Source organism: Hirundo rustica, chromosome 3 (assembly GCF_015227805.2).
Source record: "Hirundo rustica isolate bHirRus1 chromosome 3, bHirRus1.pri.v3, whole genome shotgun sequence".
NCBI lineage: Eukaryota > Metazoa > Chordata > Aves > Passeriformes > Hirundinidae > Hirundo > Hirundo rustica.
Window position 1 is genome coordinate 52,075,998 of NC_053452.1, and position 14,572 is coordinate 52,090,569.

At 42.3% G+C, this 14,572-nt stretch overlaps 1 protein-coding gene across 5 annotated transcripts; it reads left to right on the forward strand.

Moving 5' to 3' along the window:
* The first annotated feature begins 2,095 nt into the window (after positions 1 to 2,095).
* Positions 2,096 to 7,199, forward strand: ABRACL (ABRA C-terminal like). Of its 5 annotated transcripts, none has more exons than XM_040059156.2 (3): positions 2,096 to 2,163; positions 5,329 to 5,395; positions 6,605 to 7,199. In XM_040059156.2, the coding sequence occupies exons 2-3, from the start codon at positions 5,335 to 5,337 to the stop codon at positions 6,787 to 6,789; spliced, it is 246 nt and encodes an 81-aa protein (XP_039915090.1). In that variant the 5' UTR covers positions 2,096 to 2,163; positions 5,329 to 5,334; the 3' UTR covers positions 6,790 to 7,199. The 5 variants fall into 5 exon arrangements, with proteins under 5 accessions (XP_039915090.1, XP_039915087.1, XP_039915088.2 ...); XM_040059153.2 differs by lacking the exon at positions 2,096 to 2,163 and adding an exon at positions 2,180 to 2,482; XM_040059154.2 differs by lacking the exon at positions 2,096 to 2,163 and adding an exon at positions 2,414 to 2,433.
* Positions 7,200 to 14,572: the final 7,373 nt, after the last annotated feature.

Below are 14,572 nucleotides of genomic sequence, written 5' to 3' on the forward strand. Positions count from 1 at the left end.
ACTGACAGTTCTACTACTTCAGGCCCACAAACTAACACAGAATTGTTTGAAAAATTATAAAGAGAAACAAGAAGGATCAGCAACATGGAGACACATTCATCTTATATGAGATTAAATTAGGGAATGTGATGGAGAAAGGAAAAGATGGAATAATTACTTGCTCCAGTAAGTGCCAGGGGCCAGGAGAAAAACCAATAGTTTTCATTGATTGCACTGTTTTCCAAATGTCTGCTCTTGGTCCCTGCTGGAGGCAAAATGTCCAGTTAAATTGATGATTTGATCAGATGCAGTATGTCTATTGTGTTGTTCTCCAGTGATGTTTTTTACATTGTGCATAATTCATCTGTTTGGCTGCCTTCATGGGCATCTGGGGGGACAGTAACAATAAAGTGACATGCCAAGGAAGGTCAAATCAGAATAGTCTGTTTTGAGGCAGAACCTCATGAGTTTTAGGGAACACTCTTATGCAGCTAAAATGCATAATGAATTATGAGTCTGATGATGATCTTCACCTGTTATATGAAATATGTATGAGCAATATTTCCATGTCTGTCCTGTGAGCCTGCAAAGGACAATTTTGCACTTCTTTCATTTTTAAAACAGCACCAATTTGTGGAAACAGAATGATGGGAAATCACCATCTCCATAATTATCATGTTCCCTGCTCACTGCTGCTGCCCCTGTAAGGACATAATCAGTCATTCATTTCTGATGCTGCCCAGCTAATTCTTGTACTTTGGCAGTATCTGTTACCTTAATTGTCATGGTAACAGATGGTTTTGATTTCTTATTAACCTATTTTAACATTACATGACTTAGAAAGACCATGAAAGAAAGAGTAACAAAAGTGTTTCAATAATCTCCTGATGCCTGGAGACAAATACTTGGGTATAACACTGCCTTTTCAAAACACAGAATAATAATAAAAAGAATAGGTTTACTAAAAAAAAAAAAAAAAAAAGAAAAAAAAAGAAAAAAAGAAAGGTGTTAAAAGAAAATAAGATGAGGAATTACAGAGTTTTTATATGTAAGTATATATCTTTCTCAGCTATACAGTTGATATTTCTGAAAGGAATTTTTAACATGGATTAATCATCAGCATAGTAATAGTACCTGTAGTCTGAAAAGTCACAAACTATTACTCGATCAAACATAAATTATCCATAATAACAATCACACTATGCAAAGGCCTACAATATTTGTGCAAACGTAACAAGGTTTTTTTTATGATTAAGAATTCTAGATTATGTGCAACTGAAAGCATGTTGTTAACAATAAAACCAGAAGATAAGCACTTTTATTCTTTACTGCTAAATGACGAATCTTCGACGTCTTTGCTAACACACTAATCAGATTCACTTTTAAAAGCTTTATCTCAAATCTACCTTAATAAACCACCCTTTTTTAACTGTAGTATTTAGCATTATGTCAGCCAATGTAACAAAGACCTTAGAAAAGCAGTATGCACATATGGAATCATATGCACAGAGCATCAGTGCTCTTCAGATACTACATTCTCCTGGGAATTTTCACTGTCTTTTGATTCAGTCCAGATAGATTTAAATTTCATTTATTTAATTAGCAACTTAGGAATGTAGCCCTTTGGATCTTGTTTTCCTAACTATTGAGTTTGTTTTGCAAAGAGCACCCCTTACTGATGTAAAATAAATCTAATCTGTTCCGGAAAAATATTTTGATAGCATATCAAAAACGGAAAGCAGTATGCTTCTTTGTTTTTAACTACCAAAGATTCTGTAACTGATTGATAAATAGTGACTATTCGGTGGAAAAGTTAATCTTTTCATTAAAACACCATCCAAAAATTCCCTTGGAAAAGCAATGGGCTTGGGCTATAATCCCTGGAGTAATAAAAATATATTCTTGGCATCATTTCCACTGTGCAAATCTATTTATCTAGCTGGGAGTTTGAGCCCTAGCAGAACTTGTCACAGCGGTTTGAGGTGCCATCACCTATTTATTCCTCCTCACACCTGGAATGGGAGAATGTAATAAGGGACCAGTCCCAGCTGGCACAGCTCACAGTCTGAGGAAGGATCTCAGCCTCACCTTCAGAAACTAGTGCATGAAAACTGTGGATTGCAAGGGCTGGAAACAATTTCTTTTATCAACTCTGCTTTAGGGGCAGTCACGCCTGATGAAGAGGTGGGAGAGACAGCCGGGAACGGCGATGCCTTTAGTTGTGGCAGTGAGAAATTTTGGGAGAGCCTTGGTGCGAGCCGTGACTCTCACTTGGGGGGGCTGGCGGCAGCTTCATCGCTTTGTAGGAGTTAATGCAGCTCTCAGCTTAAATGCGGGTCCTTGAGAGAGGACGTAAACGTCCCTGTGAGGTGAAGAGGAAGAAAGACAAGAGCAGCAGGGAATGCCATGACACAAGACGGGGAAAATGAAATGGCATTCTTTCTGCAGCGTAGGGTGCGAGGATATGGAAATACAGATACACTGCAACACAACTTTATCGAGGGTAAATGGTGTTAACCTAGCTCGTTTATTTTCTCTGGAAGGAGAAAATTTTCGCGGAGAAAATAAATGTGGGAGGCCTAAGAATGTGACATGTCACCCGGGGACGCCCACGGAGATGGAGCATATGGGGCACGGGATGGTGACGGAGAGTGACTGAAGCAACACGGTGAATTACAGAAAGCCGACCCACTGGAAGAGGGGCTGGCCTTGGGAGGCGTTTTACCTAACAAATTCACTAACGCCGGTGCCGCGGAAGAATTTAACCCTGGCACAGCACAGGGAGCGCACACGCGGCCGGGCAGGGCAGAGCCAAGATGGCCGGGAGCGCCGCCCCGGGGCGCCGGGAGCGCAGCGCGGGGGGCGGTGCGGCCCGGGCGGAGCCGGAGCCGGAGCCACCTCCGCCCGCCCCTCGCCGGCCCCGGCCCCGCCCGGCGCTGCCCCGCGGCTCCGCCGGCTCCGAGCGGCCACAGCGGCGACGGCGGCAGCGGGTGAGTGGCGGCGGGCGGGAGCGGGTCGGGGACCGCCGTCCGTCCGTCCGTCCGTCTTTCCTTCCCTCCCTCCCTCCCTCCCTCCGCGCCGGGGAGCCGTCCGTCCCTCCCTCCGCGCCGGGGGCAGAGGCGCTGCCCGGGCAGCGGGTGCGGCTGCCGCTCTCCCGGGCGGGGCCCGCTTCCCGCTGCTCCCTGGGCACGCGGCGGCGGGACCGGATCCCGCCGGGGTGTGGGAAGGGAACCGCGCTCTGCGGTCCCGCCGAGGGGCCGTCAGTGCCTGCGAGGGGACAGCTCGGCGCCGTGGGTGACAGATGTGCGTGTGTGTGTGTGTGTATGTGTGTGTGTGTGCTCGCAGCGGTCCGGCGCGTTACTACCAAATAAGGAGAAGTTTAATTTCCATACCACTGCCTTGCAGCAGTGAATTGGCATCAGGAATGTTAGAGTCTAACGGTTAGCGTGCACTTTTGATAGTTGGTGTGCTGAGCATCTCTAGTATAAAGCAAATGTTTAAGTTTTGAAATACCGAGCATCCCTACTTCTTGCTCAGCCTTGCTTCTCTGATCTCAAGTCTTGCCTAATAATGTAGAATTTATTTTTTTTTAAATTCTAAATAGTGCTGTTTATATTGATGGTGTACATGTATGAAAATAATTAGAAATCAACGTGAATTTAAAGACCTGAAAGTAAAAAAGAGCTTTTAAAGTAAGAAGAACGTCTTTAAAGAGAAGATAATTACACTGTTGTGATGACCAATATCATAACTGGCAGTCTGACAAATACTGGGAGTGTAAGCTTTCTAAGAGATGGGTCGTATTTTCCTTGCTGACTTGATCTGTTTAGTGCCGAGTCAAACAAAATCCGGAAGTTTGTAGGATTCATCTGAGGCAGTTGCAGCAGTGCAGCCTTGCTGCCCTGCCCTTGGCAGCGGTGGTCCCACGCAGCACGTCCAGTTTCGCTGTCACCTGTCGGTCTGCTGATAACCTGCTGTAGTGCTGCTCTTAGCGTGCACTAGGGATGAACCTGTGGTTTGGCTGGGGCTTTGCCCAAAACCCATGCTGATAATTGAGCTTGCTCGGTTTTGCATGTTAAAAAGAAACATGAGTTTTGGATCTAAAAATCAGAATCCGATGCAAAGGTATTTTTGCCTCTTGGGTAAATCATAAGGGGTCAGGAAGTGGAACTATGCCACTCTTACCTATTTTAACTCAGTAAAAAAATAAAGGAGGGGAAGCTTTTCCTAAGAGTTTGTGATGCATTCAGGTGTCTATTTTTTAAGTCCACTTTCATACTAGTACAAAAATCCCAGTTTCTTGAACAACAGAGTGGGTCTGAGTCCTTGCTGAGCCCTTCTTTAGCTAGTGCTCCACTCCAGAAGCTCTCAGTGGCTTTTCCAGGCTGCACTGTTGGCACCTGTGGAGGCTGCATTGTCTGTGATGCCCAGTTTCTTGTGCTTACCTCAATGCCAGTTTTTGCTTAAGGAGTTCAACATCTAAAGCTTTCATTGTGTTGGTGCTGCTTTGAGCAGCATAGGCCATGAAATGTCATTCAGGTGTCTGCAGCTGTTAACCTTGGACGCTTTGTAGCCAGGTAAGTGTCGTGTGTGACTGTAGCGTGCCATATGCTCTGCCACATAGGGCTGGACTGTCGCAAGGCATTGGTACACATTGGTGAAAATTGCTGCCTTTCACAGCAAAGAGGTGCCCAGGATGTTTGGCAGTGTAGCAGATTCTCGGGATCACTTTGAATGGCAAAAATGTCGACTGCCTTGCATAGTTTGGATCTGTTTTGCTCTCAGTAGCAGGTGTGCAGGAGCTGCTGTCCTTTCAGACACCATGTGTGTCTGCAACCAGCAGTATGTGTCTGCAGTATCTTCCCAGCATATGTAGAAAGCAGTGGTGTGGTTTAGGAAACCAAATCTATCACATATCCCAGAAAGAAATGTAAAGGCAGATGTTCCATTTTAATTGAGGCCACTGATGGAAAGTTGCAAAGCCCCTGAAGACCGGTGAGGTTAGTGAGTAGCTCTGATTCTGTGGCAGCTTAAGCTCATTCTTTAAAACAAACAACCGTCCTCTTCCTTGACCTTCCCACATCTGTCATATTTTGAGATTGGCTTCTTATATTTGTGTTACAGAATGTTACAAGAATGTAACTTCTGTTCCCTTCAAATGTGGAGGTGCAGAGGCTCTTCATCTGTTCAAGACTAAAATCCTGGATTATTCTGTAGTCATGCATCTACAGCCTACTGGGATTTATGAAGTTGTGACATTCCTAAAGAACTGAGAACACGCCAGAACGGTGCAAAGGATTTACAGGATTCCTAATAACTTTGTAACTTTTTTTTTTTTTTCCCTTTTAGACCACAATGAATGTGGAACATGAAATTAGCCTCTTAGTTGAGGAGATTCGGCGGCTGGGAACCAAAAGTAAGTATTGTAGTATCTTTGTATGGATGTAGTCACGTTATAGATGTGTGTGTGTACATGGATGTTACCGTGCATGCGTGTCATACAGATGTAGTCATGTTACATCAAACTAAGAACTTGGCAAGTTCAAACAAGCAGGTAGCCTGAAAACCTATATCTGCACTTAATGTTGGAGAGTAGGGTACTGCCTGTGTTCCATCCTTTAAAGTAGTTCTGCTATAAAGTTAAACATTTAAGCCTCAGCAGCAGAGAGGATGTAGGCCTGAAATCCTGCTCCCTGAATCCTTTTCTTTAGGCTTTCAGTACTCGCTACAGTCACCACAGAAGAAAGTTTTACCTTCTCCTTCCACCTCCTCCTACCTCCTTCTTTACTTCAGAACTCATGCATTTCAATCCTGTTAATGATCATATTATTTGGAAGAAATTGGTCTGTATGCCTAAAATTAATCCAGGAGTTATGTGTAGTTCCAAACTTCCTTGAACTTGCTTAGAAGATACTCTTTTCTCTTAAGATTGTTTTTCATTGCTAAAACTCCTTCTTCTTTACCAATATTTAATGCATTTTGTAGATGTGCTACCTGCTCCTGTATGTCAGTTCTGGTGCCATTTGTTCAATTCCACTTGTTTTTTAAAACCTAAACGCATATGTACGTCTTGGATTTTGTATGACTGCATCTGCCTTGTAGGAATAACATAACTTCAACATATATTTTTTAAATTTTTGCTTTGTGTGAAAATTCACATTGTAGCCTTTTCAATGTGACTCTCAAATATTAATGAGTTAAAAAACAGTGAAAAGAATATCTTAATGTATGGTTTAGGTTTAGGTTAGAGGAGCAGGGTGTTGGACTTGATTCTTATGGGTCTCTTTCAATTTGATATTCTAGGACTTTAATTATTTAAAACTAATTTCCTTCAAACCCTGTGAAGAGGTTCAATAGCCTGTGCTTGTCATAGGTTTCAGAAAGTCATCAATAAAAGTAAACAGAGCAGATACATGGTCCTTGATACAAGTCTCTGGAAGGAAAGGCAAAGTTAGATTAGGCGGTATTTCTGCCTACTGTTTATCATCAGCATTCATAATATGATGCCAAATAAATTGGGAAACACAGTGGTGTTTACTTTCAATGTTCTCTGTATCACCTTATCTCCCTAGTGTCACCTTATCTTCCTAACTTGAAGGAAATCTACATTCTGTCTTTTATTTAGATGCTGATGGACAAGTGAGCGTGAAATTTGGTGTGCTGTTTGCTGATGAGAAGTGTGCCAACCTCTTTGAAGCCCTGGTGGGAACGCTTAAGGCGGCAAAACGACGAAAGATCGTCACTTACCAAGGAGAGCTGCTTTTACAAGGTGTTCATGACAATGTGGACATCATGCTGCTTCAGGACTGATGCAGTATTTCAGCTATGCATTAATGGAATTGTTTGAAACAGTTTGATAATCGAACAGTTGTTTGATTTGCCACATACTCCTAATAAGGCTGATCATTCCAAGGCATTTTGATGTATTTTGTATATCTTTATAGTCAAAAGAAAACTGTCCTATTTTGGAAAACATTCCCTTTTGTAAGTCTTCCTGAAATGGTACTGTATGTGAATAACGTAAAAGATGCCAGATCTTTTTCTTTTTTTTTTTACTTTTTTTTGGTTTTGTTTTTTTTTTAATCTCAGGTAATTCTCTCAAATGTCTGGTGGTCATTTTCAACATATGAAGAAGAAGACTGGTGATTTAATGTTTACAAATGAAAATGTGCCATGAAAGTATCAAATAAAAGCACATACTTAAATTTGTGTTATTCTTACTGCTTTGGTTTCTCTTTTTATTTGCAATCTGAAATGAAAGCAAACTGAGTTCCTGCAAGGAGTATATTTAGGCAACTGTTCAGAAAGCACGACAGTGAGATAGCAATAATTTTGCAGCGTGATTCAGTAGAAGAATGACTGCCCTTCGGATTGACCAGATGGTGCACAAAAAGGCATGAATGTTAAATGTACCTCATTCATCTGTGGCAGGGTCATAGCTTTCGTTTCCTTGTCCTCTAGACTTGTGAAGGAAGTGGGTGAGGTGCTCCCTGAATGCTTTCATGCAGTGTTAACCGGAAGTTAGTACAATAGCTTCAGACTGTGATTCTTCTCCTCGTAGAAGTCCTACTTTCTCTAAATCTCTCCAGGCAGAAGGTGTCAGGGAAAGGGAAGAAAAAAGCCCTTTTGATTGTTTTCTAGCTTTCTGCTGATTCTTTTTATCAGGTAGAAGTGTACCCTCCAGTAGGGAGAAAGAGTTGCTGCATGAGGAAAGCAGCTGTGGGTAAGCAAACTGCTTACTGCTCTGTGCTTACACTCCACAGCTGCAGCTCTTAAAGTTGCAGGATGGGTGAATTTCCCTTAGCAGCCTTTTTACAAGTGCAAAATGTTTGAAAAGTGTCTCCTCATTTACAGATCCAGCAAATGCATGCATTGTTATGGAATCTCTACAAAGCTGTGTAGCTCCAGCTGCTACCCCTTTCATCTTGTTTTGCTCTGCTTTATGCAACAGGAAAACAACTTAGATCCTGTGTGCAAACAGATCTGGGCTGCCTCTGCTTGTGCTGGCCCCAGAATCTGGAGAGCAGGGAGGTGATATGCAGAGAAACTTGAGCTGTCTGGGTCCAAGCCAGCTGGAGTGCAGAAGAGCAGGAGCTCGGCACAGCTTACTGACTCCAGCACTCTGTCACTCTGGTGCAGCTCTTCTGCTTCCAGACCTGAGCTGCCACGTGCCTGCACCCCTGTGCTCCTCAGGCAGTAAGAAGGGGGACAGAGACCCAAACCTCCTGCCAGAGGGGTGAGACCAGACAGCTCTGTGTTGCCAGATAACTACAGCTGGTTTTTCTTCTGCTTCTATTTTGCTGCAAGCCTGCTTCTGGATTGTCTGGATTCACAGAATTGCCTGAGTATGCTGACAGATACCAAGTACTTTGACCTTCTGAGATGCCAGTTTTGGTCCAAAGGGTACCAACCTATCACAGCCAGGAGGTAGTTCTCTGTGCAGGCTTGTGACCGCTCTTTAAGCATTGAAGGGCTTAACCTTGAAAATTTAGTAAAAACCAAACCACTAAATGTAAGGTTCAGTGCTGAGTTGGAGCCAAGACAGGACTATGAAGAGACCTTTACGTCTCTCCTATTTTAGATTTATCTTAACAATACTAATAAAAGTGCTCAGGGCTTCTGGGAACACCATGGAGACCAGAGACAGAGAAACCTGGAATTAAAATAAATCTCTAACAATCAGGAGAATGTGACTTGTGTACTGCCTGGGGCAGTTGAGTTTCATTTTCTCTCTGCTTCTGAGAGCACGAGAGGAACAACAGGAACAAGGATGTATATCCAAGAATTTGCCTCCAGTGCAAAGTTTAATCCATTATCTACTGGCCTCAGAATTATGTAGGCTTTTCACTTCAGGTTATATACAAGCACTGTTGACTTTCTAATTTACTTTTTTTTTGCCCAGAGAAAATCAAATACTAATATTTCTTCCTATACGTGGGACAACACATCTGTTGAGGAAATAATTTCTACAGCAAATTGCCTGGACATGAGATGTAGTTCCTGAAGCACTTCACACAATAATAGAAAGCTGGGTGGAGGAATTACCTATTTCTATAAACAGTAGTACAATCAGCACTCCTCTGCAATTGGTTCGTGATCTTGCCAGCTATGGGTCTGAAGGAAGTTTGCAGGTCAGCCAGGAGCACCAGTCATTCCAAAAGAGAAAGTAACTCTGACTGTGGGGAAGTAGGAAGAATCAGAGATTTTTAACAACAGCATAAGAGCTACTGGTGGCTGTAACTTGCCTCCGATAATGCTGGGAAATTGGCAAAAGTGCAGTTTGGCTAATTCAGTCTTCATAAGATCTGAGAGCATGGTGGAGACTTCAAGAGAGGTTGGATGGGCTCCAGGCAAATCTAACTGATGCAATTTCAGATGTCACCCGTGTATGTCTTCAGCTGGGATTGTTAGAGTAGCTGATGTGTGCAGTCACAGTCACTCATCTCAGCTGTTTCCATACAAAATCCAGTGACTGGAGATAAGGAGTTTTAACTAAGCTGTGAAGGTGCTGAGGTGCAGGTCTGCATAATCTCTTGTGAGGGCTGCTGACATCTTAAATTTTGCAGCTATTTCTCTTGATGCCATAGTTCCTTTAGGTTGTTTTTATTTATTTATTTATTTATTTTTGCTAGGAGCATGAGCAAAGCAAGGATTGAAATATATGCAATGCTATCTTTTATGTGCCTCTCATGTTGGAATGAGTTTTGAAAACAACATATTGTGTTTTGTTCATTTCTCATGTTCCCTCCAAAGCTTTGCTGGACGTTTTCTTTCTGCTCCAAGGGATCTCTCTCGATGGCAGCAATGTCACTTTTGCCATTCATTCCTGTGTAAAGCTTTGCCACAAAAAAAAAAAAACCCACTTGAAGGAAAGAGCAAGAGGAAGAAAAGCAGGAAGTTCTTACATACTGAAAACTTACTATACTGCCACTGATATGTAATGGTTTTATTTTAAATTAGTTGGATGTTTTAGAAATAGGCTGAGATTCTCCTCTACTCTGGCAGCACAAAATATTAGTATGTTTAAGCAGTTGCAGAGCCTTTGCTAAAATGACACAATTGTCATAGGACTGGCCTTATGGCTCCATACCAAAACACTAACCCTTAATGATATCTTTGTATCATCTCCGCCTAGTATAAAAAATATTCCTAGAAGTTTGTTCCACAGCCTGCAGCAAAGTTATATTCAGCATTACTTGAAAATCCTTTGTTTGATAACTGTATGATGGGAATCATGCTTTCAAGGACTTTAAAAAAGCACAACATGTTTCCTTTGGAAACTGGCAAATTCAGTAATTTTCAAAATTCATGTAATCTGCCCCTTTTTTCAGCAGCAAAACTCATACTAGTTTAGATCTCCTCATGATTTGATTTTCATTGCAAGATACCTTCAGCATTTTGATCTGAAATGGCATCCTCCAGGAAAGTCAAGAGCAGGTTGAAGAGTTGCTCCAGTGCAACAATTTCCAGGAATCTGTATGGTCAGTATTTCCAGGTACCTCTGGTTTAAAAATAAATTGAATGCGTTATTTGAGGATAAGTGCTTGACAGTTTTTCTAGAAAGCAGTGTTTTTAACATCTAGTTACATAAACTAATGTGAAATTATTCTAATAAGGTTTTCCTGAGAGTTCCCTTTCCTGGCAGTTCAGTTTAGTTCTGCCGCTCTGAGTACAGCTTTAGCCACAAATGCACTGCAGTGTGTATTTAAGCAGCCGAAGCCAGTCTGTTGGCACGTATCTTGAATACACCAGAAGCCCCATTATCTTCTGGTGTAGCCTAGATGTCATTGCAGATTATGCTTATCTCTGCCAGAGCACCTGAGAGACTCACATATCAGCCTGGTAACCTAGAGAGGGAGTCATTTGACCTACAAATGCTCTCCTGAGTCTTGTCAGATCAGATCCAGATCAAAGCTCCTTTCAGAGAAATGCTTAGAGTCAGACCTGAGCATTTTCCAGTACAGCATTTTCACAAATATAGCAGCATTATGTCCATAACCTTGTTCCTTTTTGGAGCTTCCTCCTGTGCAACCACTGAAAGTTGAGAGACACTAAGGGTTTTGATGCCACCTTGCCAGGCCTAAAGCTCTTCTCCAGAGAGGATAATGGTATGTACCATGTAATTGTGTATGCATACTGTGCAGACTTATTGGTACAAAAGGTACTCAAAACCTGACTGGTTTTTTTTTTTTCCCATTGGGGAAACGTGCAGTAAAATGACAATTATGTTCGAATAGGAATATAGTGATCTGCATTTCCTGGTCTTTGCTAAGTCTGCTAAATGCCACAGAAGATCATGTTAGTAAAATTGATAATCAGTATCTTGCAGAATTAGGTCTTTTGCAAAGTTTCGGTAATAGGAGACATATTCCTGCCAGGTCTTTATTAGTCAAGAGGCTTTGATCTGTCTCTGCAGCTGATGTTCTAAAAAGCTTCCTTTATAAAATTCTATTTTGGAGCACAGTATGATTTTCTTGGGAATCTGCTTTCAGTTTACTTAGGGGAAAAAAAAGAAAGTCAACAGCAGTTGAAGACACTGACCACCACTCTTCAGGTCTTCAGCACCATGAAGCAGTTCACGCAGAAGTCAAAATAAAAACATGGAAATAACTGTGTTGCAGGTAACTTCAGTGGCATTGTAATATTTAAATTCAACTATGTGACATCTGCAAGGTACTCTGGTAGCTCCAAGTCCACAGACACCTAAGGTTTCACTGGGAAACTGCTGGGAACCTAAAATCATGCAAACTTTCCTATAACTGGAGGCATTGCCACCCTGTCTCCACTGAACACAGGCAATCAAGACACACATGCCTAAAGTCAACCAAGGATATGTGCTGGGAAGCAGGGACACTGAGTAGTCCTTAGCTTTATACAAAAATACCTGTAATTTTCTCCTTAAGCACCCACTCAGTCACCTTTCATTGTCCTGATTAATTGGTTCTGGCCTGAAGGGGGTGGGAGCATCAGCAGTGGGTGGGTGCAGGTTGCTGCCAGGCCCCTGAGTGGCACATGCTGGGCCAAAAAACGTCAGCAGGCAAAGAGAAATTGCTGTGTGAAAAGCTGTGCCTCAGGCTCCTTGGGAAGCTGGTCTGTGCTTCTGTGTCAAGTAACACTGAGGTTGAACACTTTGTTCGGAGCCAAGAGTGGGATTCTCTAACCTGTGTCCTTGTGTCTGGAAAACGAGGCCTCTCTGTCTCTGTGTGCTTACATTTGCATTGTGCTCCACTCAGGCACATCCAGCCAGCTGGCCTGACAGCAGGGAACTGATGTAGTGGGACTTCTCAGAATTGTTTTCTTCTCTATGAACACTTTTGGCAGTTTATAAAGTCATAGACTATTTCAAGTTGGAAGGCACCCATAAGCTTGTAGCACACATCACTTGGTTCCCTCTCAGACACCTTGCATAGTGAGAAGAGTTCCCAATCATGCTTGGAACCCCAGTCACAGATCTGCACCCTAGTACAGGTCTGGACAGCTTTGCTGACCTTACTGAACACATCTTGTCTTAAAAGTATAACAGTACGTGGCCCAGAGAATGAAGGGTTAAAACATGGCAATACCACAGTCCCACTGCCTTTGCTAAGTTTAGACCTGTACACAACATGCTCCCCTTACATTTTGAAAGCTGCCAAAGACAACAGGGTTTGCATTTGGATGTACAAGTCAAACCTTCCTCTCTGTGGTCTGCAGCCTGCGTGCCAGCAGGATGTTGTGGTGGGTGACAGCCAGGGGTGAAACACTTCTGCAGAAAACAAAACCAGTTCGTGTCAGCAGAAGCAAGAGGGAGTAAATGGTATAAACTAAATGATACTGCGAATTTTTGCGTTATGGCAATCCAGACTACTCGTGAACATGCAAGCACTTATTTTAAATTGGTGTGTTTTGAACAAAAAAAGAAACATCACTAAAACTGTCAATAAAACTCCTGACTTGAGGTGCTCCTTGCAAGTTGCATTTGTTGCTGTCAAGTCTCATGACAGTCTCCTTTAAATTTAAGAAACAAAACTAATCATCTTTGCATTGTTATTTACAGACAATGGCGATAATCTTGGCCAGTTAATGATGTCTTGAGGGTAAAATGCAGACAGTTGGCATTTTATACATTTATAAGTTTTTTCTAAATGGCAGCGCCATCCCTTCACTCCCCCTCTGCCTCTCCCACACACACTCAGCATTTTATGAGTCAGACTGCAAGAATATCAAGAGGCTGATGCAAAAATTAGATTTTGGAAAGTTCTTTTTTAAAGAATGCTTGGGGTGCTTTTTCTTTGCCTTCCTCACTTCTCTGATCATATTTCCAAGCTGCTGTCTGCAGTACAAGAGTAATGTTTTCATTAAACCTAAATTCTTGAGGATATTGTATGGCTAAGGTGAGGCCACAAAAGAATTTTTTTTTTATGCATCAAATTTATAGGAATGATTCTGTATTTTATAGAATCTTTAGTTTTGCAAACATCTAGAAGTCAGTGGGGCAGTTCACATGAGATCAAGCCATGTACTTGGCTGTGGCTATAGAAGCCAAGAAGCAATCAGTTTGAAAATCATGAGTTTTATTACTTCGCTCACTATCTGTGCACATTCCCATCCTCAGCATAGGTAGTGTGTGAGCCACTCATGCATTACATCGTAATCCTGTGGCTTCACAACCACAGCAGTTGAGGCTACCGTACCATTAAACCAGATGGTACCAAGGCCACAGCTTAGACCTAAAATCATACTCCAGACACACCTGTCTCATGAGAATGGTTTATATTACCAGCTTAATCCATTACCATTACTGTTTAAAAAATATACCAGGCATGAGATGTGTTTCAGGTTTAAAGGTTCACTGGGGTGGTAGAGCTGTGAAGGCTACTGAGTGATCTGGTCACCTCGTTGCTGGAAGGTACCAAGCTTGGTGGAGAAACCCAGGATGAAACTTCTGAGAAAACCTGAAGTTCCACTGGGTGCTCTGCCCAGTTTTGCCCATGGTTATGAGAAGAGGCTCTGCTCTAGAGACAGTGTTGTCTCTACCATGGATACATCCATGTAGCTCCTCCTCGCCTGGAGGTCCATAGTCTGAGGGTTGGGCATGATGTCTCCACCTCCCACCCCTGAGTTGTGCCTTTTGGGGTGACTATCCAATAGCGTGACTATCTTTGCCTTTGGTGGAGAAGTTAAAGTGTGAGTTCATGCCTCTATAACACCAGCAGTCCATTTTACAGGTATCAATTCTCTTTTGTTTTAATTTGTATCTCTAGGGTATGCCCAAGCAACATAACCGTACCTGTTATACTACAAAACATCTCCATCTTTGCATAATGGGTAGACAAATCAACCTTTTGAATTCTTAGCCCATAAATTCCAGAAGATGTTCTCATTAAGGCATCTGATCACAAATCTTATCCCTATGGCTTTCCTGGTAGCACCAGGGCTTTTTGGTGGAAAATCTCCAGAGTAAGTATTGTTCCTTTGAATTTGTCCAATTACACACCACAAAGCCAGTCCTGACTGTAACATCTGTTTTACTGATGTAATGGTGTGCAAATGACAGTATCATCTAGACTTTTCTTTAGTTGCTTTTCAAATATTTTTCTTGTCAGACATTTTT